The following is a 23,821-nucleotide window of genomic DNA, read 5'->3' as shown; positions in this document are numbered from 1 at the left end:
AGGTGAATAATGGCCGGTATTTTATTGTGGCCGGGTGGAATGTGGTAACAAGCAAGTACGGGTGGGGGTGGGGGTGGGGGTTGTGTCATCCGTCTCATTTTTGATTTGCCAGTGACAGTGACAGTGATTTGGCAGGTGCGGAGACGATGAGGCGGCGAAAATTTGATATCAAGTTCAAAGAGAACGTGCTGATTATGCTGCAGAACACTGGGGAGCAGTAGCAGGGGTTGTATGAACTAGTCGACTTCACTAGTGACTTTTTATGCCTGTCATCGACTAGTCGCTGTCACGTGACAATGACCGGCAAGATGCAGCCCTCGGAAAAGACAGCAGCCTGCTGTCAGCAGGTGACAAGCTCCTGCGCTCAGGGGGGCAACGCGCTGTGCCAGAGCGTCGGTACTGACTCGCGATCGTTCATGTCGGTTCATTTCCTTTAATGTTTTCGGTCTTTTATTTGCGCCTGATGCGTTTCGCTGCTGTGGAGCGGGGCGCATCACCTTGTCCTCCGGTGAAACAACGATCACTGATGCGGCCGCCAAGCAGCGAGCGCTCCGCTGTTTTTGCGGTCGGTAGATCTTTTAGAACTGCAGTTCAAAGGTAACTCATGAGGTGAATATTTATGAACCCAGGTAGCAGTTTCTCTTTAGGATTGAGAGGAGATGCAGGAAGATAATAAACAGACAGGACAGAAAAATAGTCAAATAAAAACAAGTTAGTTTTTGTTCCTGGTGGTTGCAACAGACACCATTGAAGGTAATCAGAAGTGAGGAACAGAAAATGAAATAATTATTTTAATGTTTAGAGCAGCAGGAACTCTGAGAGGCTGCAGGCGCATCAGTGAGTTTGCAGCTGCTGCGCTGGGGAGGGGGGAGAGAGCTGAAGCAGAACCTACCGTTGTTAAAAGAAATGTGTTTAACTTTGAAAATGTGGGCGCAATTTTAATTGTCAAAGACTCCAGCGAACCATTAGTTCATTTTGCTCAAATAGAAATTGAGGCCTGCCTCTAATACTGGTCCTCCTTCCAATAAAGGCCTGGAGCTTGATGAGCTTGAGTCAAATACAGGCCCGGGCCTGCATTAGAGGATTTACGGTTAAAAAAAAAGATAAAATAAAAAAAAATGACATCTCAGGTGTTTTTAGATAGAAGAGATGAGCTTTAACTTCGGTTTCTGCACATCAGGACTACTAAACAAACGTTTCTCTACATGACATACAGATTATAAGCCATGGGGCTGCTTTAAGATTTAGAAGAAAATCTGATATTGAAGTCATTATTTTTGTGGTTAAATGCTTCTTTAAATTTAAATAACACACTTTGTTTTCACTATTTAACTTTTATTGTGGTGCCTTTAAATAAAAATTAATCTTTGACTTCCGGTGACTTGTTTTTTTCATTTTTGAATGAAAACACAAGACGGCACACAGGGAAAAATCACCGCCAGTTAAGAATATCAGATTGTGTATTTTTTTTATATATATATATTTACAGCTCTTCATTAAACCATCTCGGACGCCAGCACCTCTACACAAACGAAGCTCACACTTCACAGGAAGGACAGTTACTAATCGCTTCGTAGAAAGAGTGAACTCTGGCAGATCTGCCACGATGTCCAACCAGAGAAGAACCAAAACTGGTGCAAAAAGCCTTCACTCGCACACACACACACAGAAAGTGAAGCCTGGCAGGTTGGATGAGTGTGTAACACTGTGTGTCTGTGGTGGTTTTTGTTTATGTGGAACTTCTTTTACATGATTGAATTAAAAGACACCAACAGCAATCATCATCACAAGAACAAATCAGAGCATTAAAACCCCAGGATGAGTGACTCCTCTCTAAAATGTAAGATTTCAAACAAATGGATGTTAAAGCTCAGCTGTTAAGAAAACCTAATGAAGTAAATGAAGCTGGTCCTCAACAGGAAGGATTATTGCACTCGACTCATCTAAGGCCTCTTTACCAGATTCACAAGACCCCCGGCAAACTAATCCCTTTTAAATAACTGTACATTTACACTTCATACATCAGCAGCACAGCCCATCACACAGCTGGAGTACAAATATATACGATTTTGTTTCAGAAAACCACCAAGTGTCAGGATGGCAGCGTCGCTTAGAAACAGCGAGTCGTTGAGATGATGTGGAAATAAACAGATGAAATTAAATGTGATTGGTTGCTGGAAATAAATAATCGAGGATTTTTTTTAAATGATATTTTTGTAGACGAGGCAGCACTACTGGCTCAAAGCTCAGCCTGAGGCGGAAGGATGAGCGTTTGTGTACCACTCCAAGGCACAATCACAAAATAAATCAGAAAATGTTCAAACTAAACATCTGGTCAAGTCAGTGATATGCTGATTCATTCAGATTTTTTCCTTATGTTAAATTATCAAAATAAATGAAGAAAAAAGGCAGAGATTGTTGAAAAAGATTGGATTAGTGATGCTGCAAAGGAAGAGTTGCCATGGAGACGGCTGTGTCTTTTGCCCCACTTTAAGCAAAACTGCTGGTCTGATGCTTGTGATTGGTTTGGTTCCAGATTTGGATGCAGATCAGTGGCTGCAGCTTCCCACTACCTCCTACTGGACTCGGGCGTCTTTGTTTCGCAGCCAAACATCTGATCGCTTTAGACATGCAGCAGAAATACTAAAATATTCTGGGAAGAGCGGTAAAAGCATAGAAATCATCTATTGAATATGAGAGGAATGCGTTATTTTTTCTTTAAATAATCCAAATCAAGTTTCAACCCCACACATTTTGAAGTATAAAACTGTATTAAACCCCCAGAATTCAAACACGTGGTTCCCATCCCCACAGCTCGCCCCTCTGGTCCGGTAGAAATGGAAATCTGGTTCATTTTCCAGCAGAATGTGAAAACAAGTCAGGTTTTGAGTCCAAGTGGCCTAAAAAATACAAACAATCTAACTCTTGCAAGTTCTCCACAATCATTCAGCGTCTCGTTAACCCCAGATCCTTAACCAAAGAGGTCTTTCAGGTCATTGTTGACAGAAGAGCTCTGTTTAACGCCAGTCGGGTTCATGCTCGGAGCAGCCGGTTGAGAAAAGTTCTGCGGGCTGAAAAACGGGTTTGCTTGCATCCCAAAGCCACTGGACATCCCTCCCAAGCCCACAGACACACCCTGCATCGGAGTCTGAGCGTTCTGGGCTGAACCAAACTGACTGAGCCAGGCTGTGTTGGCTCCAGGTGGCGCTATTGGACCCATTTGTTTGAGCGGGACTTTGGGCTTGTTGGGCGTGAACAGACTGTCCAAGGCGGACATGTCAGGAGGTTTACCGCTCTGTCCCACCGCTCCCTGAGTTAGGGCTCCAAAGTTTGGGGTGCTGGTGGTGGAGGCCATGCCGCCGTAGAAGCCGGGACCTGACGGACCCATTCCCATTCCCATTCCCACGCTTGCTGTCTGGAAGCCCATAGCTGGGTTGAAACCATTAGAAACTGGGGCACCCATGGAGCCAGCCATGGGGCTGGAGGAAGGGAAGGCAGACATGGTGGAGCCCTGAACTGGAGGCGGCCGTGCGGAGCCAGCCAGGGACAGAGACGTCATGTTGTTCATCAGACTGCTGGTCAGGTCCTTCGTCTGCAACATGAGAAGCTACAGATGTGTGACCGTGGATTAGGAGCGTGTGTGTGTGTGTGTGTGTGAGGTGGCCAGGCCTTACCTGTGAGTTGGTGTTGGCTGCTGGTTTGATGCTCTGCGGCGCCAACGGCTGCTGGCTCCTCAGCTTGGCTGCCTGCTCCTGCTCCTTAGCCAGCCTCTGCTTCTCCTCCAGAGTCAGAGACATCTAGGAGTCGTGTTGGAGCAGAGAGACGGTGAAGCAGCTGCGCTGCGTGCTAGGTGAGCTAAGTGTGACATGATGAACGTACCCTGTTAGGCTGTGAGGTCGCAACCGAGGATCCGTTTTCCTTCCCATTAACACTCGTGCTGCCAAAGATGTCATCAATCTGACCACAATAAGCACAGAAAATCACCAGTAAAACCAGTAGAAATGTTTTTCTTCTACTCTCATACGAAGCTTTTGATTAACTTCTCACCTGGTTTCCAGAGCTGGGTGGACTCTTCCTATCTTCTGATTGGTTTGCTGGATTAGAGATGTTCAGACTCCTGTAAAAGAAACTAAACTTTAGTCCCAACACCCTCATGTTCATGTGCGCGATCCCTAAATGTTTAAAGGGACTTTACGGAGTTTTGAATTTTTATGCTTGCGATTGCCCCCTCAGGCCAAAAGCGTAACGGCAGCTTCAATAGTAGGCTCGTGCACGAGGCGCGCATGCTGTACGTGCACACTCCTTAACGAAAATAACAGCTGAGACAGTCGCGCGTGTGTGTGTGGCCCAGAGGGCAAGAGAACGCGCAGCTAATTAAATAATTTGGTTCTGTACCTTTCTCTTCAGCACAGCCAACAACGGTTTAAGATGGGTCAGTCCTCCTGCATGCTCAGATCATTCCCTTCCCTTGCTTGAAAATTTGTTCCAAAATGAAAGTTGAACCCACGTCTTTTTTATCTGTGAATTCAATGCCATTCGGCGAGTCTCAAATAAAAATTTGGGCATCTTACTGTAAAAAATAATATACCATTAATGTAAAAAAGAAACTCTAAATGAACTATGTTCACACCCAGAATCAAACCCAGATCTTCTGCATGGGAGTCAGACATCTTACAAGGTGAGCTACACACCAGTAACATTCACAGTATCTGTAACGTTTATATCCTTGATGACAGCTGAAACAACGTCAAACCAAAGAACGGTTCGGAGCGAAAATGGCTATTTCGTTGCTAATTTGCAGGAAATATCTAGAAGAAAGTTCTACAGAAAGTAGCTAAGGGTCCTCAGAAACGTAGCTAGGTTTGTCACTAGGAGTTAGGAACAGCGACAAAGACTAAAGCTACAGATAGCAAATGCTACGGGCTATGCCTGAGCGTGAACGCGCATGAAGCAGCCTGCTCGACCCGAGCATCTCTCTTTTTCTGTGATTTTACAGGAAAACAGGCAATCACAGTAAAAATGCCAGGGCTCATTCTACAGGACCAGGGCATTGCAGGAGAATGTATGAAGAAGACATTTATTATTCCTATACATGTTTTGGCTGTCAAACTTCCATAATGCCCCTTTAAAGAGCAAGTCACCCCCAAATCAACTGTTTTTCTCTGATAAACTATATAAATGCGTGTCTAATCGTGCTGCAGACACGTGTAGTCAATAGTTTTGCACTTTAGTGCATTTTAGTTAAAATTTAAAATTTCTGCCTGAAACTGTCAGTGTTGTACCGTTGTCAGGAAAAACTCTTCACTGCATTTGAATTTAAATCTGACATCGCCATTGGCTAAGAGGTATGCTATGATGTAAACTGGTAGATTATGATGTCACAATGTCGTGTGTGTATTTGTAGTGGCTCCACCCTCTCCGTCTGCTAGGCAACAGCATTTGTTGCATTTTTCAAACATGAAGTGGGAGTGAAGTACGCTTCTTGTAAGGGGTGACTTGCTCTTTAAGGACAGCTGATGAAACGTGGAGAGAAACCTCTGCTGCTCCTGCATCGCGTGCAGCTGCTCCAGCTTGGTCTTGTGTTCGGCCTCCATGCGACTCAGCATTTCGCGGATAACCACCATGAAAGAGTTAAACTGAAAGACAGAAGAGGAGGTTACAGTTAAAGGAACTAAAAGCTACAGAAACGACATGAAAAGTCATTCACATGGTTTATGAAGTGTTTAAAAGGGAAATGTACCTGATTAAGGTTCAGGTTGTTGTCTATGCTAAGAGACACCAGGTGGGGTAGGCTCTTAGTGGCGAGATGCTCTTTAGGGATCCCAAGCTTCTTGTGGCTAAATGTGCATTTATAGATTCCTGAAACAAATCAATCGACACGATTTTGATGTTTTTAATGAATATGCGCGTAGGACAGATCGGCAGGAAGAATGTGGCTGATTCGTTTACCTAAAACGCCCATCAGCACCGCGGGCTCTCTAGAGGGGATCTGCAGCAGGAACGGCAGGATCTCATCAATGACAAACCACTTATCCAGATATTCCAAAATCTTTCCCAGACAAACCAGAGAATTCACTCGAACCTACGGGAAGACATTTTTGACATTTTAGTTGGGAAATCAGGAAATGTGAAAGAGGGACGAAAAAGGGAGAACTGCTCAAAAGTGAGAGAGCTGATTGATGGGAAACTCACAGCCAACGAGGAAGTTTGTAAGCAGGCCGATTTGATGCGGGGGATGAGGGAATTCTTCATGGCCGGGTAGTCAATCAGGTTGGCGAATGTTGGGATGATGTTCAGACACAGCTCCTGTCCCCCCGCAGGCAAAACGTATGAAAGACGCAGGACAGATTTAGGATTTAGGTCTGTAAGAACTATAAGTGCCCCTGAGTAAAGAAATGTGAGGCTGCAGGGTTTCTACACACAACAATAAACACTTTTCTGTTACATAGTTTTAAATGCCCTGCTCTTCAGAGAGCATCTTCTTAACTAGCACCCTCCCTGCACCCGTCCCCCCTCTCTACTGTCCACTCCTTGTTCCCTCCTCACCATGATTGATGTCAAGTTGTTGTTATTGTTGTTGTTAGCCTCAAGGGCAACATGCCGATTATCACTTGTAAGTCGCTTTGGACAAAAGCGTCTGCTAAATACATAAACATGAATGAGTGCATTACTAGTTTAATCAATACATTTGCAGTGGCCTCTGGTAGGAATGAATGCCTTGCAGGCAGAACTCAGGGCACAAAAAAGCCCACAAACCCCTGGCTCAGCAGGGCTAACTGCACTATCACAGCTGAGCTACAGACAGAAGCATCTGGAGTCTTACTTCCTGATATGTGGACATCTCACCCTGGATTGGATAACAGCAACACGACTACCACTGACTTGCAAGCATGGAGGAGCTTCTGCTGTGAGGTGAAGTAGCTAATGCTAATGTTAGCTTAAACTAACAGAGACGTCCGCTGCTGATTACCGGACGTAAACAAAAATAACAACCTTCACAATCAGGAGTCAAGACAGGTGAGTCAATGAATGTTAAGTGACGTAGATCAGTCAGGATTTTCTAATCCTAGGGTTTCACCATCTGTTTTCTATCAGAAGCTAATGCAGGAGATAGGTGTAAGAGACTATTTTCATGCTCAGCCTGCATGAAAAACTCAAGAGTGACCGATTATAATCAGAAAAAAAGCTTTTAGAAAATGGTTTTTCAGTCAACCGCACCTTTAAAAAGTATCCGGATTAGGGTTGTCACGGTAACCGGTGTAGCGGTAAACCCCGGTAAAAAAAAGTTGACAATAATAATAACCGTCTTGTTTTTGAAAAATATATATTATCTTGGTGGATTACCGTGGCTGCGGTGTAGGCGTGGTGACCCTTACCAGCCACCGTATCACATGCACACTTTGTTGTTTACAACCAAAACTTTCTTGAAGCTAAAGCTGAAATAATGGCCAAAGGAGGAGACGGCAGCGCTCAGGACATTTATTATCCCTCAAAGAAGACAAAGTGGGAAGTACGGGCATCTTTTGGATATTTGAAGAATGCCGAGGGACAGTTTATAGAAGACGGCTATCCTGTTTGCAGCACGTGCAGAAAAAGTGTCTGTGAAAGGCAGCAACGCTTCAAATCTCATGACACATCTGCGTGACCATCACCCACAACTCTACAGTCAACACAAGGCAAGCTAACGTTAGCGTTTTAGCTAAAATGCGTGATCCGAGGATTTGGGTTGAGGGAGAATGCAACGAGTCGCTATATAAAGCAGCCGCAGCGCCGCTACCTGCATATAAACCGTGTCACGGACACCGCCATGTTGAAATGACGCTATGCATTACGGGGCTCCCAGGGGCAGATAAGAGTTGGTCTCTCTCCGAGAATAATTATGAATTTAACAATGATTACTGCCTGATGACATTTTCCCACATCTGCAAATCTCACTGGAAGGACACAAACCGAGGACAATATTTTCCTGATGTAGGGTTTATTACTCAAGTAAGGGTAAAAAAAAAGTATCTGATTAGAAGGCTACTTGAGTACTGAGTATCATCTGATCTAATATTTTTAAAATGATGACATCAAACAGACATAAAATAAGAAGTTATGGGCAAATATTGGTATTTTAAAGACTAAAGGGAAAAAATGTAAACAAATAAACAACATAATTACAAAATAACACATTTTAGGCAAAATTTAGACTCAAACTGAGGACAATATTTTCCTGATATACAGGGTTCATGTAGTTGTCTGAAAATGTAACACGTTTAAAAAAAACACTGCGATAATACCGAAAACCGTGATAATTTTGGTCACAATAACCGTGAGATTAAATCTTCACACCGTGACAACCCTACTCTGGATTAAACAAAACTCAAGGTTTTCTTACTCAAATGCATGTTAGCCAACAGATTTGCTTCCGCATGCCGATCGTTTTCTTTGTACCTGGATCTGAACTGAAGGAGCCTCAAGAGCTCTGTAGACCATTGGGAGGACACTGTTCTTGATGTCCTCTGAAGGCGTCTTTGTCAGAAGCAGGTCCATCTTTTGCAAGAATATCAGCAGGATCTACACATCACACAAACAAAGTTAGGGAAACAAACAAAAAACATGGCTGCATTCAACAGAGTGGGGGGAGATCAAAGTGATGATTTCAGTGAGGTTAGTGCAGATGTTAGTGCCATGACAACACAACACAGAGCTAGCTGGTGTGACGGACGTGTCACTGCAGAGGCCACTCACCATGTTACTAGCCTGAAGAGGCATGGGGAAAAAAACAAAATAGGAAAACACTTAGGCGAGAATCCAAAACCAGCATGCTCTTCAGTCAGGTTATCATCAAAAGCCACAAGATTTCTGCCATCATGGCAAACATGCACTATTCCAAAAGTTTCAAGCTTAAGTTGTTATCAGGCACGTGCACGGGCACAGCGTCTACCTGGATGGGCTCCTGCTGTTTGAACACAGGCGTTAGGTCAGGCAGGATGAGGCGGACGTACTCCTCCTTGGTGCAATCCTCTGCAATCAGCAGAACGTTGGGAAGCACAAAGGGGACCATGTCTGGGTTGACAAACTCAGAGGTCAACGCTGGCAGGATGCGATAAACCACAACTCTCTGTGAGGAAACGGCGGGATGAGTTCAAGGCAACTCGATAAGACGTTTCGGTTTATCATTTATCTGTCGCACGAGCATCTTCACCTTTGGTAGCTTGGGCAGAACTTTGGGGAGTCCTTTGTAGAACTGGGACTTCTGGAGGTTGTCTCTTTGGAAGAGGGTGTCGAAGTACTGGAGGGTCACGGCACCAACGTCATCAAAAAAGGGAATCTAAACCCAAAACAAGAGAATGCAATCCTTAAAAAAACACAAGCACACGAGATGAGAGGTCTCACCGAGTCTTCAAACGGGAACGACAGGTCGGACCTTGGTCATCTGGTCGGCGTCGGGACGGACGTTTGGAGTCACGCTGAGCAGCATCTTGACGTGCTCCCGCACCTCCTCTGGGATTTTGTTCAGCAGGGCTGGGTTCATGTTGCTCAGCTGCACAGTTTAAATCAAGAGGAGATTAAAATACTTCTGATTGAAATAACAGAAAAGAAAACAACGTACTAGTGCACCATAATCCAGATTTTCTACATAGAAAACCTTTTGTTTTTAACACTTTTTTAATGAGATTTTTAAGCTTGGCCTTGTGCTCACCTGATCCAGCTGCCTGCTGAAACTCTTAAAGATGTCGTGCTTGTTGACTTGGAACACGGGCTTGCCTTCGTTGAACACGGAGTGCATGACCACACCGAGGGAGTACATGTCAGAGGCGGCGTCACAGCTGACAGACAGGATGTATTCAGGGGCCAAGTACTCGGGGTTAGGGAGGCACAGGGGAGGAAGGTTGGGCTCCCACTCCTTACAGGAGTACTTAGGCTACAAACACAAGAGAAAACAGGAAGTTCAAGGCTCAGATGTAAGCTGTGTACACCTTCAAGGGCTGCATCCTTCAAAGGTCGCATTTGAAAGCCGATTACATGACAGCGACGTGACGAAGGCTGATCCAAGTGTGACCTACAAATAGGGTTGTCACGGTAACCGGTGTAGTGGTAAACCCCGGTAAAAAAAGTTGACAATAATAATAACCGTCTTGTTTTTAAAAACTATATTATCTCGGTGGATTACCGTGGCTGCGGTGTAGGCGCGGTGACCCTTAACAGCCACCGTATCATCCGCTGAAGTTGCCGGCGGCACATGCGCACTTTGTTGTTTACAACCAAAACTTTCTTGAAGCTAAAGCTGAAATAATGGCCAAAGGAGGAGACGGCAGTGCTCAGGACATTTTTTATCCCTCAAAGAAGACAAAGTCGGAAGTACGGGCATATTTTAGATATCTGAAGAATGCCGATGGACAGTTGATAGAAGACGGCTATCCTGTTTGCAGCACGTGCAGAAAAAGTGTCTGTGAAAGGCAGCAACGCTTCAAATCTCATGACACATCTGCGTGACCATCACCCACAACTCTACAGTCAACACAAGGCAAGCTAGCATTAGCATTTTAGCTAAAATGCGTGATCCGAGGATTTGGGTTGAGGGAGAATGCAACGAGTCGCTATATAAAGCAGCCGCAGCGCCGCTACCTGCATATAAACCGTGTCGCGGACACCCCCATGTTGAAATGACGCTATGCATTACGGGGCTCCCAGGGGCAGATAAGAGTTGGTCTCTCTCCGAGAATAATTATGAATTTAACAATGATTACTGCCTGATGACATTTTCCCACATCTGCAAAGCTCACTGGAAGGACACAAACCGAGGACAATATTTTCCTGATATAGGGTTTATTACTCAAGTAAGGGTAAAAAAAGTATCGGATTAGAAGTCTACTTGAGTACTGAGTATCATCTGATCTAATATTTTTAAAATGATGACATCAAACAGACAAAAAATAAGAAGTTATGAGCAAATATTGGTATTTTAAAGACTAAAGGGAAAAAATGTAAACAAATAAACAACATAATTACAAAATAACACATTTTAGGCAAAATTTAGACACAAACTGAGGACAATATTTTCCTGATATACAGGGCTTGTTTAATTGTCTGAAAATGTAACACGTTTAAAAAAATACCGCAATAATACCGAAAACCGTGGTAATTTTGGTCACAATAACCGTGAGGTTAAATCTTCACACCGTGACAACCCTACCCACAAATGCATCCTTCTCCTGGGAGAGGATTAGTTTTAAATAAAAGTTGATTAAAGCCTGGCAGTACAAAAATTAAAGCTGCTGGGTTATTAGGCTTTTGTCGGTGTCACGGTTGCTAGGCGACAGTACATACAACTATGCAAAAAGAACTGGCTGCATGGTGGCGCAGTTGTTAGCACTGTTGCCTTGCAGCAAGAAGGTTGCAGGTTCGGAACTCGGCTGCGGCCTTGCTGCATGGAGTTGCGTGTTCTCCCCGTGCATGCGTGGGTTTCCCCCACAGATCACAACACGCCCTATAGGTTAACTATTGTACGTCGCTTTGGATAAAAGTGTCTGCCAAATAAACAAACATATACGAAGGCGGGAATAAATCTGATGGCTAGACCGTCCAGTTTCAACGCTGGAACCTTGGAAGGATGCGGCCGTACTTCGATTACGCTTTTATTCTCCATCAAAAGTCTCGCTGATACCTCAGCGTCTGAGGGGTTGACGGAGGAGATGCTGAAGTCAAAGCCCATTATTTTCCAGGCTCCACTCTTGTTGAGGATGATATTTTCTAGGCACAGGTTACCGTGGACCATTTTTACCCCGCCGTGGAGAAAAGACAAACCCTCCGAGATCTGAGGAGACAGAAAAAAGGGAATGTTGGGAAAATCTCACACAGATCCAAATGGAGTTTGGGAGGGAGGCAATTATCCTGCACTAAAGGAAAAACGGGAGGGGGAGGTAAAAGGGAGGGTAATGCATAGGAGAAACTGAACTAACACTTCAGCCTGTTGGAAAACCGCATAATAAAGGCAGGTGAGGCCGAAATGATCAGGTTTAACTGGCTTAATGTGACATGAATGCAACAGAATCAGAACGCAGGTTTCTAACCCGCTAAATGTGATTGTGTCCTCAAATATAAAAACAAGCAGCTCCAACTTAACATCAAAGATACAGATATGGAATTAAAGCTAACATCCATTTGATCATCAGACTGAAGCAGTCGCCTTTTTTCTCTCTCTCTGTGTGTGTGTGTGTGTGTGTGTGTGTGTGTGTGTGTGTGTGTGTGTGTGTGTGTGTGTGTGTGTGTGTGTGTGTGTGTGTGTGTGTGTGTGTGTGTGTGTGTGTGTGTGTGTGTGTGTGTGTGTGTGTGTGTGTGTGTGTGTGTGTGTGTGTGTGTGTGTGTGTGTGTGTGTGTGTGTGTGTGTGTGTGTGTGTGTGTGTGTGTGTGTGTGTGTGTGTGTGTGTGTGTGTGTGTGTGTGTGTGTGTGTGTGTGTGTGTGTGTGTGTGTGTGTGTGTGTGTGTGTGTGTGTGTGTGTGTGTGTGTGTGTGTGTGTGTGTGTGTGTGTGTGTGTGTGTGTGTGTGTGTGTGTGTGTGTGTGTGTGTGTGTGTGTGTGTGTGTGTGTGTGTGTGTGTGTGTGTGTGTGTGTGTGTGTGTGTGTGTGTGTGTGTGTGTGTGTGTGTGTGTGTGTGTGTGTGTGTGTGTGTGTGTGTGTGTGTGTGTGTGTGTGTGTGTGTGTGTGTGTGTGTGTGTGTGTGTGTGTGTGTGTGTGTGTGTGTGTGTGTGTGTGTGTGTGTGTGTGTGTGTGTGTGTGTGTGTGTGTGTGTGTGTGTGTGTGTGTGTGTGTGTGTGTGTGTGTGTGTGTGTGTTCCCACACCTGTAGTAAGCCGTATTTTGTTTCCACATCGAAGAGTTTGTACTCTTTGATGTCGTTGGGCACAGGACTGGGCAGGTTGTCCCACTGGCCCAACACATTAGATAAACTGGCGAACACGGGCTCTGTGCAGAATGCTAAGCAGTCTCTGTGGGATAAAAACACAAAAGACATTACTATCATTAAAAATAATGTTTTGGTTTAACAATGGAGACAATACAGTCATTTGTAAGTCTCTGTTTGGATAAAAACACCTTCCAAATAAACATAAACAATAGCAAAGGTTGGAACAGAGTAAAGACCATATGAATATCTGTCTGGAGAAAAATAAACTTATAAATAAAATAAGTGTAGATGTATCCATGTCTTTGAACTGGAACATGCTTATGCTCACACAAACAGGAAGGATAATTGATTTGTTATGTAACAAATGCACCCCGAATGTTAATGCCCATCTCTGGGCTGTGACTCGTGTAGTTTGTCCTTCATAACAGGAAATAAGACATTCTGGTGTGAATGCATGAGAGGTAATCACCGTGACTCCTCCAGAGGATGCTGCACGGTCAAGAGACGAGGGTGACGCAGTCGGGTCAGCTGTTGCACTCCTTTTTTCAGCGAATCGATGATTTGGTCCTTATCAAATTTCTGGTATTTGTCAATAATCTTCTTGTCAAACACAAACACCGCCACTTCCTAGAGGGTTACAGAAGTGAGCAACATGCACACATCTAGAGCAGTAGAACGTCCGATGGTGACCTTTTAGACAGCACACTGTAAATCGTTTATTCAAGTCCATCGGTGACGTGTATGACAACAAGGCAGCATAATAAACACACACCTGTTTGGTGGACTTCTTGGTGCCGTTATAAATCCTCCAGCACAGCCCGGGACCGCCACTCGCTATATGCCGCCCGACCTCGAACTCTCTCGTCACCGGGTTTCCCATAACGGCGCTGGTGACATCTGCTGTCACTTTAGTGACCGTGTTTTTAAACTTGTTCAACATGGACTCCATTGTCAGGCGTGGCCCAGCAGCTGAGGATGAGGCATGCATCACCACAGAGGACAAAAAAAAAAAAAAAAGAGGATTTGACACAAATTGCAGAGGTGATCAACAATCAGTCAAATGTGGAAACTCAATAGTGTCAGTAACTGGTCAAAGAAGCCCTCCAGTATCCATCAGATATGCACTCTGGGGTAGCTGCAGGAAAACTAGCACTTCAAAGAACCCAGCAGTGTCTTGCTTGAGTTGGCTGTGGAAAATTAAAATGAAATAGTGGAATTTGCCCCTAAAATTATAACATGGCTCAGAGCAAAATCATCAGCAACGCAACAGGACTCTCCTAAAAACACCATCTGAGCTGTTACTGAAGTCGCTGTGTGTGTGTGTGTGTGTGTGTGTGTGTGTGTGTGTGTGTGTGTGTGTGTGTGTGTGTGTGTGTGTAGTGGGGTTGATTTTAAGGGTTAAAATGTGTTTATGTATGATAACATCTATATTATTTTCTTAAGCCTGGCTTAGAGAACTCCTCTCCATGCTTTATGGAGAACATCATGAAAGTCATTATGAAACTATGCATTTTTGTAAATAACACATATGACTGGTGGCATAAACAGAATCAGCTGGTTGAACTGACATCAGCATCTCAGCTGCACATTTTCAGTTTTCTATCTGGAAACATCGACCAAGGCCAGAAGGCAACAACTTCCCCAAACATATGTTCTCGTTTTAAATATTAGCACTGACTAATTTTGACTCCAACTCAGCGTGACTCCACGTGATCTTTAAATTTGAACTAAAGCGCTTAGTTTTGAATGTTTACTTCCGTTTAACCACCTGTACAGCCGTTTTAAAACATGTCAGATCCAAAAGCAGAAACTAGTAAACTTGATTTTCTGCTAGAGGATTAAACCACTTCTTGACGTTAGGCTGATGGTTTTTCGAACAGTGAACGAGCAGGTCTGATTGTGAAACGACTTGTTAGCCAATCATTGTTTAGCATGGTCAGTTCTGGCCCAACGAATACATTACTAGACATAAATCCCTTTAAAATCTAATTTAATCCGTGTTAGAGCCGTGTAGCTGACACCACTGTTACAGAGTAAAAAGTCTTTCTTTAACTAAAGATGACCAACTACTCAAGCTAACTAGCCAGCGATGCGCAAACAGCTGCGTTTTACTCAAACACCGACTGATTTAACCCAGAAACCCAAAACCTTTCAGCTGCTTACCTTAAATAAAAACAACCTTTGGTTTTACAGCCTTGCTACAAATTGATCGTGGGTAGCAACGTTGTCATTGATGGCTGTGAAACACATCCCCCATGTTTTCCAGTTGCAGACGAAAAGAATTAGCTCAGCATGCTAATAAAACTAAACACCACTTCCGGGTTGCTTTCTCACGTAGTCAGGTGCCTCTACGTCATCTTTTCCCCCCCTTTCTTCAAATCACGGATTAATATCGATTACATTTATTGAGCTTTTCCTGAATCTTTTAAGAAAAGCTGAATTCATTATGCTAACGCAAATAAAATAGGAGAAAGTAATATTTGTATTTTTGTTTTCATTACTAATGAGGGATAAAATAAACATTTTGTGCATTTGATGAGAAATTTGCATCAAAATATTCAAATTATTTTTATTATGTGTATTATTACATTTGCCAACATTATAAAGTGCATTCTAACACGATTTTAGTGTTTGTAAACAACACAAGTTGGAAAATAAAAACCAGCAGTAAATAACACGTTTAAAGCAATTAAACAATTAGTAGCCAAAAAATAACAATACTCATTACCTTTCCAATCAAGTCAAAGTCCATATTTCAAGTACATCTTGCAGTTTTAATTAAAGTAACTGCTTTCCTGCCACAAATACTGAAAATACCAAAAAACAAAAGCCTACATTTGCCCTGAGCTACAATAAAACTAACATACATTTCATATAAATTCAAAATTAAAATCTTTATAAAAAAATTAGTTCAAGCAACAAACTTCATCCACGTTAATGTTTTACATTGTTCCCGTATTTTTCCTCTAAATACTACAAAAACATAAGATTTGCTACACGACGATTTTCCTCATTTAACATGCAGAAGTACTAACGTGCCCCAAGTGCAAAGATCTTCAATAAGAGCTAATCAGACTAAAGAAAAACATTAGCAAAACTTTTATCTAAATGATGCACTTATGAGTAAAAAAAATATTAATTTGTTCTCAGAATATTAAATAATAGCATCAACAAAATGGCTATTTTAAGTAGTCCCTTTTTAAAGTAATTCTATCTTCCAACAAAAGAGAAAATAGTCATTGACAAACAAATTATAAATCATTTAGTAAATATTAAAAAAAAAACTAGATTTTTCCAACTAAACAAAACAAAATGTTAAAGGAAATGGAATTGCATAAGGAGAAAAAAGTTCTAACAGTGGATTATAAAGAATTTTTAGCTTAACTGATGCCTTAAACTTAAAAACTGTCAATTTCTAAATGGCATCTACAGCTGCTGTCCTAAATGTGACTTTGGCACAAATTTACAAAAAACATAAAACTCTCATATGGCCAAAGTGATTTGTAAAACAACACAGAGCTGCCACCCTCGTAAAATTAGAGCAATGTCAGCGGGAGGGTCTCGGAGTAGATTCGCTGCTCCTCCATATCGAGAGGAGCCAGTTGAGGTGGCTCGGGCGTCTAGTCAGGATGCCTCCTGGATGCCTCCTTGGTGAGATTTTCAGAGCACATCCAACCGGGAGGAGACCTAAAGGAAGACCCAGGACACGCTGGAGGGACTATGTCTCTCAGCGGGCCAGGGAACGCCTTGGGATTCCCCCGGAAGATCTGGCCCAAGTGCCTGAGGAAAGAGAAGTCTGGGCCTCTGGACTTAAGCTGCTGCCCTCGCGACCCAAGCCACGATAAGCAGTCGAAAATGGATGGTCACCTGATAACGTGATTTGGGAGAGATTTTTCGGCCTTGTTCATCTTAAAGCTTGTCATTCCTATTCTGCACACCAGACATTGGATGTGTGCTCATTTTCCGGTTATTACTATGAACTAACCCATCTAACCCTGGAGCTGCATACTCAGACGGGAATCAATGACATTATTCCATTACCACTATCAGAAAGTGCTGGAAAAATGCTGCAGGAACACAACAGGATGATGTTTTTCAAAGTCTCTGAGAAGCTTCCTCCTCTCCTTGAGAGGCATGCTCTTGTTTGATGAAATGTCATGGAGGAGCTGGCGGAGGCTCTCCAAAGTGGTGGCCTCACACTGGTCTTCATATTCTTGTGGCGTCACCTGCTGGCAGAAAGTGAAAGCTGCAACACAGAAAGAAGAGGATTTGAAAATGACTCACTGATTTATAGTGTTTCATGAGTCTTGGGCAACATTGCTCCAGACCACATCTGAAGTGACATGACTTTGAACTTACTAGCGATCAAGTCTGGATCTCTGCCTTGCTGCAGAGTCCGTAGTGTTCTTCTCACAGCTTCAACGAGAGTTGTAGGAGTCTGTTACCATGACATCAGCAAATCAATTAATCAATTTTAAAAGTTGGATTTCTGTATATCTAAAGTGTGGTTTCTAAATCATCGTGGCAGAGGTGTACCTTGAAGAGCTCTGAGTGATTATCCATCAGAAAGAGTACGAGGGTGTCACTCTGAGATCTCGTGAGTTCGTGACTCTGAACAAGAGCTCTCTGAAAAGTGCGACAAACCAAGGTCCGATTTTCGGTCTGAAAGAAAACCAAAAACACCAGAGTCATGGTTATCACATCAACCTGCGAATAAATCCTACAAATAAATAATCACATCAATGCGAACAGCTGATGAAAAGGATTCTTTTGTTTTATAAATTATGAAAAAAGCTGTAATCACTGTGGACTGAGCAACGTGTCTGTGCTACCTGCTTCTGCATTCGGCAGGAATCTGACTGAGCTGCTGTGGCCATGAATGACAGAAGTCTCCGTAGTTCGTCTCTGGTGCTCGTCTCCAGCAGCCGCAAACACAGCTGAGATGCTTTGACGGCCTCCCGTGTTTTCCCCTCATCTGGAAATGAACAGGAGACATCAGGCCTTGCTTAGATATTTACTCTTTTCATCTAATATTAAATATGCACGACTAAAAATCTCACCAAGTAAATTCAGAATAGCAACATGTGCATCCAGATAGCGCCCTGCTATCAGCGGTGCTTTTTCCTGACCACTGTAATACTTGGCAATAATGTCAAACAGCCATCGCTTCTGGCTGCCCATATGCTCCGTTGTCCCGTTCTCTGATGAGGCATTGCTTTCTTTCTGGCCGAGCTGCTCCCCTGCAACCATTATCAGTTGGTCTGGAAACAACTCCAAGCAGTCAGCAGCTGCTGACAGCCATGCATCAAACCTGAGGATGAAAAACGACGACAGAGTAGGGTTGTCACGGTGTGAAAATTTAACCTCACGGTTATTAAGACCAAAATTATCGCGGTTTTGGTATTATCGCGGTATTTTTTTTTAAACACGTTACATTTTCAGACACCTGAATAAGCCCTGTATGTCAAGAAAATATTGTCCTCCGTTTGTGTCTAAATTGAACCTAAAATTTGTTATTTTGTAATGATGTTGTTTATTTGTTTACATTTTTCCCCTTTAGTCTTTAAAATACCAATATTTGCTCATAACTTCTTTTTTTTTGTCTGTTTGATGTCATCATTTAAAAAATATTAGATCAGATGATAGACAGTACTCAAGTAGCTTCTAATCAGATACTTTTTTACCCTTACTTGAGTAATAAACCCTACATCAGGAAAATGTTGTCCTCAGTTTGTGTCCTTCCAGTGAGATTTGCAGATGTGGGAAAATGTCATCAGGCAGTAATCGTTGTTAAATTCATAATTATTCTCGGAGAGACCAACTCTTATCTGCCCCTGGGAGCCCCGTAATGCATAGCGTCATTTCAATATGGGGGTGTCCGTGACACGGTTTATATGCAGGTAGCGGCGCTGCGGCTGCTTTATATAGCGACTCGTTGCATTCTCCCTCAACCCAAATCCTCGGATCACGCATTTTAGCCAAAACGCTAACGCTAGCTTGCCTTGCATTGACTGTAGAGTTGTGGGTGATGGTCACGCAGATGTGTCATGAGATTTGAAGCGTTGCTGCCTTTCACAGACACTTTTTCTGCACGTGCTGCAAACAGGATAGCCGTCTTCTATCAGCTGTCCCTCGGCATTCTTCAGATATCTAAAAGATGCCCGTACTTCCCACTTTGTCTTCTTTGAGGGATAAAAAATGTCCTCCTGAGCGCTGCCGTCTCCTCCTTTGGCCATTATTTCAGCTTTAGCTTCAAGAAAGTTTTGGTTGTAAACAACAAAGTGCACATGTGCCGCCGGCAACTTCAGCAGATGATACGGTGGCTGGTAAGGGTCACCGCGTCTACACCGCAGCCACGGTAATTCACCGAGATAATATAGTTTTATTAAAAACAAGACGGTTATTATTATTGTCAACTTTTTTACCGGGGTTTACCGCTACACCGGTTACCGTGACAACCCTACGACAGAATAAAACAGTTTTACTGTTATTGTAGGGGTGATGCATGGACAGAAAAGTTGTTAATTTCCATTGTTTGTGCAATATAATAACACAAGTTTCAACACACGACTCAACAATCTTTAGAGTGTTTGATAAGTTACTGACTGGAGTAGGTTGAGTGCATCAGGGAGCTCTCTTTCCAGGCACATGTTGGAGATGATCAAGTCTTGGTTGGTCAGGGGAGCTCTGCAGGACCGAGGATGAACCCTTTCAGGTGAAGCGAGTATGCAGTCCAACACGGGCAGTTCTATGATCTGCAGCAACTGCAACAACGTCTGCTGCTTCCAAACCTCGTCCACCACTAAGGAAAAACGTAAATGGTGTCGTTTTTTTTTATGCCTCGCAATGAACCACACCCTTACATCCAGACAGATTTTTCTTTACCAGCTTTAGACAAGAAGTAAGAGTCGGAGGGTGCTGGGTTCAGAGCTGGAGAGAAGGATGTTTGCAGGTTGATGGTCCTCAGAAGTCTTTCAACCCTCTTGTCTGATGATCCGACAGCAAGAGGATTGGAGATTGTCCTCATTTCATTCAGCCTTTGGACACAATAAGAGGATTCTTTGGATTAATCTTTTTTTCCTTGTGTGTAACTGGAGAAAATATCAAATTACCATTTTAATATTTAACCCTTAAGAACCTGTGGTGATGCCGGTGTCACGACCTGTTTCAAACATCTGCAAAATAGCTTCTTGAGTCAAATATTCAGATTTGAAAACCCCAAATGACATCCTATCCATGCATGGATAGAAAATTATTCAACTTTTTAATTCCATTTAGTTTTTTCCTACATTTTGATTTATTTATTCCAATCTGTTTGCTAATTCAAAATGATGTGGGTTCTAAAGGGTTAAATTGGCAACTTAAACATCAAAGTCAATCAAAGCACAAGATGTCAACATCAATTTAAACATCAGATGTTTAATGTGTGAGGATATGTTGTTAAACAAAACAGCAAATGATATTATTCTAACCTTGAGCTCTTTTTCCTTTTTGTCTCGTTTTCTTCTGGCACACTGTTTTCTGTGTCACTGCTGCCTTCTTTAAGAGCAGGAATTCCTTTGTAGTCCAAAAAGCGGTAAAGGCTGCCGCTGCTATCCTCGAAGGTCGCCTCCTTGTCCCTGCGAAACAGCTTTGTGCCCACCGATTCAAACACCTTGGCCTCCATCAAAGCCTGGCAGAGTCGCGCCGCTTTAAGGCGGGACACTTCACTTGTGCAAAACACCACATTCTGCATCAGATAACTGAGAACTGCATCCACGGCGTCTGAGCCAGTGAAACATTCAGCATGAACACGAAGGTGTCTCCTGCAGCGACGCACCTCCACCTGAGACTGCAGAGCCTTGATGATGTTGTGCCACAGCTGAGTGGCTCCAAAGGGCCTCGAGAAATCTATTAAACAATAAAGAAATCAGAAGACAATCATTTAGAAAATACCAAGAATGTGATTGTGACGGGTAATATTTAGTAGACTTTATAATCTGATTATATTTTTTTAAATAATCTAATTTAATAAATAAGCTACATATTATCTCTAAAGTGCTCCTTCTAGTTTATAAATCACTCAATGGCATGGGACCAAAATACATGTCCAATCTTATTCCTGTATATACACCCAATAGGGCTCTGAGATCTATTGGAAACAGTCAGCTGGTAGAACCTCGGGTCAGACCCAAACATGGTGGAGATGCATTTAGTTACTATGCTGCTCACATATGGAATCAGCATCCCCATGACCTCAGATGTGCCCCAACCCTAGTGTTGTTTAAAACTAAACTAAAAACCCTAATGTACTCATCTGCCTTTAAATTAATTGTTTCTTATCATGCGTCATATCCGCTGTAATCTGCGCTGTAACTTTGTCTTCTCCTTTAGCTCTAATCTGTAATTCCATTTGTGTGTATTCTAATTTGTGTTTTTATGTCGTTTTCATATCATGTCCTGATAATTGTAAAGCACAGTGAATAGCCTCCGTGTTTGAAATGTGCTCTATAAATAAAGCTGCCTTGCCTAAAACGATAAATCTGATGCATAAATGATACATATCCTATATATTTCAAGCAAGAGACTCAATGTAAGATTTTTTAAACCTAAATTCTAATCTAATCTAGGCCTAAATATTTCAGAGTAAAAAAAAAGTCACAAAGAAACTACAATCTGATTATATTCCTCAAACTGAGCTCAATGTCAGTGTAATGTCAAAAACTAGGACAGTGTGTTTTAATTAGTTATTTCTAACTGTCATCAGGTTGTTGAAAATATGAACGCGAACAATGCTTTAGTTTGTAATAAACGCAATTTCTTAACAGCGAAATAGGTTGACAAGTTTATAAACAGGTCATACGGCTAGTGTTTACTAGCGTCACTTCAACAGGAAACCATTCAGATGTGGGTGTTTATATGGGTCTTTCTAAATCAAAAGAAGCACATAACAATATTATTAAATTAAATATCTATTTAAAATCTTACCATGCTGAGTGTTTTCACGAAAACTTCTCGTTTGGCTGTTTAACCTTCTGAACCGAGGAGTCAAATCAACCGCCATCACGAACTTTCTCCTTCTACAGCAAATTCAAACGGCTCAATCTGTGCTGGAATCTGTGATGCTGCCCCCTAGTGGCAAACAAAATAAGTATTTCATGAGCAGTGTTGCGTTTTGTTGCGTCTGTACATCCTGAATTGGCATAAAAGAAGAAGATATAACGTTAAAACCGTAAACTACGTAAACTTTGAGGAAGTTGTGCGGCGCGGTCCTTGGGCACACAAGATATGATAGTGACCATCACTGAATGTGACCATCTGCTTCTCAGTAATAATGCAGATGACGGAGGTCAAATGCACTTTTTTATAAACTACATCATCAGAGAAGTTACCAAAAACAGTTTGTGTGATGTAAAAGTCATTATAACAGAAGTAAGGTCACACAATATTGTCCATGATGTAAATATGTAATAACTGTGCTTCTGTTCTGTGTCCTGCATTGTTTGTATATGTGTGATGTTGCTGCTGACACAACCAAATTTCCCCTTGTGGGACTATTAAAGGATTATTCTATTCTATTCAATATGATAGTGGCTACCACAGAATGTGGCCATCTGCATCTCAGTAATAAAGCAGATGTCTTTAATTTTCACTAAAGATAATAACAAAAGGAGTTTCGTGATGTTTGCGTCCTTTTATTTCCCCTTTATCTCCACCAGTACATATGAGTGGCATTGACAGGGATAAAAACGTAGCAACCAGATAATCTGCAGAAGTTTCTAATGAACTGAGGATGTGGATCACAACAATTAACATCAATAAATTGAAGTTCTGAACATTTTACCTGCGGACCTCGCATATTGTAAAATCAGTGTTTAACGGTAGCAAACGTATCTTGTCAAAGCCCTGGTTATCGCTGCATTTATTGTCCCGTTTGTTTGCAATAAACATTAACAAACGCTCTTTTTAATATCCATGGTCCGCGCCGCAGAACTCAAAGCTTACGTAGTTTACGGTTTTAACGTAGCATCTTTTTCTTTTATGCCAATTCAGGATGTACAGACGCAACAAAAGGCAACACTGCCCCCTGGGGTCACAAATTGTGATGGGTCGCAGAATTTGGTGTAAACAAACTGAGCGTGGATTTGAGGCAGCGGACTAAACCATTTCGACCACGAAGGATTCATAATCGGTTGTGAAACAACGTAAATTTTCACAAAAAAATTATTTAGTTATTTTGATGCTTCCATTTTGAAAGTAATGACGCAATTAAGTATTTTTCTATATGCTTATTTGGTAGTTAAAACCCACATGTGAGATGGTTTAGCCCATTTGGCCTCACATATCCAGGGCATTTAACAACCGAGTTGAGTACACGAAACGGGACGTCGTCGATAAAGAGTTATTGTCGGCGTGCGTCTCCCGTTCCGAAGGCGCTAATAAGGTAAAGTTGTTAGATTCAGTCACAGTTTAAGGTTTGTTTGATTGGGTTGGGTTAACGTTTTAGTTCCTCGTCTGTCTATAACTTCGACGGCAATGTCGAGTGTGACTGTTGCGGAGCGGAAATTAACTAGTACAGTTAGCAAAGCTAATCGTGTCAGCGTTAAAAGCTGTCGGTGGAGCAACTTTTATAATAAAGAGATAAGTTACAAATACGAACATGTGAAAAACGTAAACAATAATCGGTCTGATTGCTCTTTTCGGTGACAGTTTTTCCTTCTCTCTATGCACAACTTGACATAACCAACGTGAATGTGCTAGTTTAAATGTAACGTAGGCTTTTTGGCTTTTCAGTGGCACGGATCACGTGTTCCCACTTCTTACTCGTGTGTTGATATATATTTTTTTATCCTTGTGGAAAATTATACTGCCAAAGGGTTTCCATGTCCGGGCAGAAGCAGCCAATAAGGAGGCTTCCCATGTAGAAAGCCCAGCCTACCCGATCCAAAGC

The 23,821-nt window shown here is 42.4% G+C and overlaps 3 protein-coding genes across 4 annotated transcripts in view; 1 reads left to right on the top strand and 2 right to left on the bottom strand.

Annotated features, from left to right (window-relative positions):
* Nucleotides 1–2,692: 2,692 nt before the first annotated feature.
* On the bottom strand, nt 2,693–15,194 carry scyl2 (SCY1 like pseudokinase 2). Of its 2 annotated transcripts, XM_015960017.3 has the most exons (19): nt 15,055–15,194; nt 13,664–13,860; nt 13,361–13,518; nt 12,829–12,973; nt 11,654–11,803; nt 9,689–9,910; nt 9,413–9,529; nt 9,191–9,316; nt 8,930–9,106; nt 8,734–8,745; nt 8,437–8,559; nt 6,193–6,306; nt 5,950–6,082; nt 5,741–5,859; nt 5,536–5,636; nt 4,048–4,117; nt 3,880–3,957; nt 3,675–3,797; nt 2,693–3,592 (listed from the first exon to the last, which is right to left on the bottom strand). In XM_015960017.3, the coding sequence occupies exons 2-19, from the start codon at nt 13,838–13,840 to the stop codon at nt 2,972–2,974; spliced, it is 2,766 nt and encodes a 921-aa protein (XP_015815503.3). In that variant the 5' UTR covers nt 13,841–13,860; nt 15,055–15,194; the 3' UTR covers nt 2,693–2,971. The 2 variants fall into 2 exon arrangements, with proteins under 2 accessions (XP_015815503.3, XP_015815512.3); XM_015960026.3 differs by lacking the exon at nt 8,734–8,745.
* A 1,520-nt stretch (nt 15,195–16,714) lies between these two features.
* On the bottom strand, nt 16,715–21,995 carry depdc4 (DEP domain containing 4). The gene is made up of 9 exons (XM_015960038.3): nt 21,859–21,995; nt 20,364–20,781; nt 19,777–19,928; nt 19,498–19,693; nt 17,952–18,202; nt 17,724–17,866; nt 17,428–17,553; nt 17,251–17,329; nt 16,715–17,137 (listed from the first exon to the last, which is right to left on the bottom strand). The coding sequence occupies exons 1-9, from the start codon at nt 21,932–21,934 to the stop codon at nt 16,938–16,940; spliced, it is 1,641 nt and encodes a 546-aa protein (XP_015815524.1). The 5' UTR covers nt 21,935–21,995; the 3' UTR covers nt 16,715–16,937.
* Nucleotides 21,996–23,175: 1,180 nt separating this feature from the next.
* The window catches only part of tcp11l2 (t-complex 11, testis-specific-like 2), a 19,973-nt gene continuing 19,327 nt past the window's right edge, over nt 23,176–23,821 (top strand). Inside the window, exon 1 of the mRNA XM_015960047.3 lies at nt 23,176–23,314. The gene's annotated coding sequence lies outside the window, so the exon portion shown is untranslated. The remainder of the gene's footprint in view (nt 23,315–23,821) is intronic.

Source organism: Nothobranchius furzeri, chromosome 1 (assembly GCF_043380555.1).
Source record: "Nothobranchius furzeri strain GRZ-AD chromosome 1, NfurGRZ-RIMD1, whole genome shotgun sequence".
Classification (NCBI taxonomy): Eukaryota; Metazoa; Chordata; class Actinopteri; order Cyprinodontiformes; family Nothobranchiidae; genus Nothobranchius; species Nothobranchius furzeri.
The sequence above is the reverse complement of the archived record's forward strand: the minus strand, read 5'-3'. Positions and strand labels throughout refer to the sequence as shown.

Coding starts and splice junctions, on each gene's coding strand:
- scyl2 (XM_015960017.3), bottom strand. CDS start 13,840: ATGGAGTCCATGTTGAACAAGTTTAAAAACACGGTCACTAAAGTGACA. Junction 11,804..12,828: donor CAAAATACGGCTTACTACAG/GTGTGGGAACAC, acceptor CTGTCTCCTCAG/ATCTCGGAGGGTTTGTCTTT. Junction 4,118..5,535: donor GCGATGCAGGAGCAGCAGAG/GTTTCTCTCCAC, acceptor TTTCTTTTACAG/GAGTCTGAACATCTCTAATC.
- depdc4 (XM_015960038.3), bottom strand. CDS start 21,934: ATGGCGGTTGATTTGACTCCTCGGTTCAGAAGGTTAAACAGCCAAACG. Junction 19,694..19,776: donor TTACTTCTTGTCTAAAGCTG/GTAAAGAAAAAT, acceptor GTTTTTCCTTAG/TGGTGGACGAGGTTTGGAAG. Junction 17,138..17,250: donor AGATCCAGACTTGATCGCTA/GTAAGTTCAAAG, acceptor TCTGTGTTGCAG/CTTTCACTTTCTGCCAGCAG.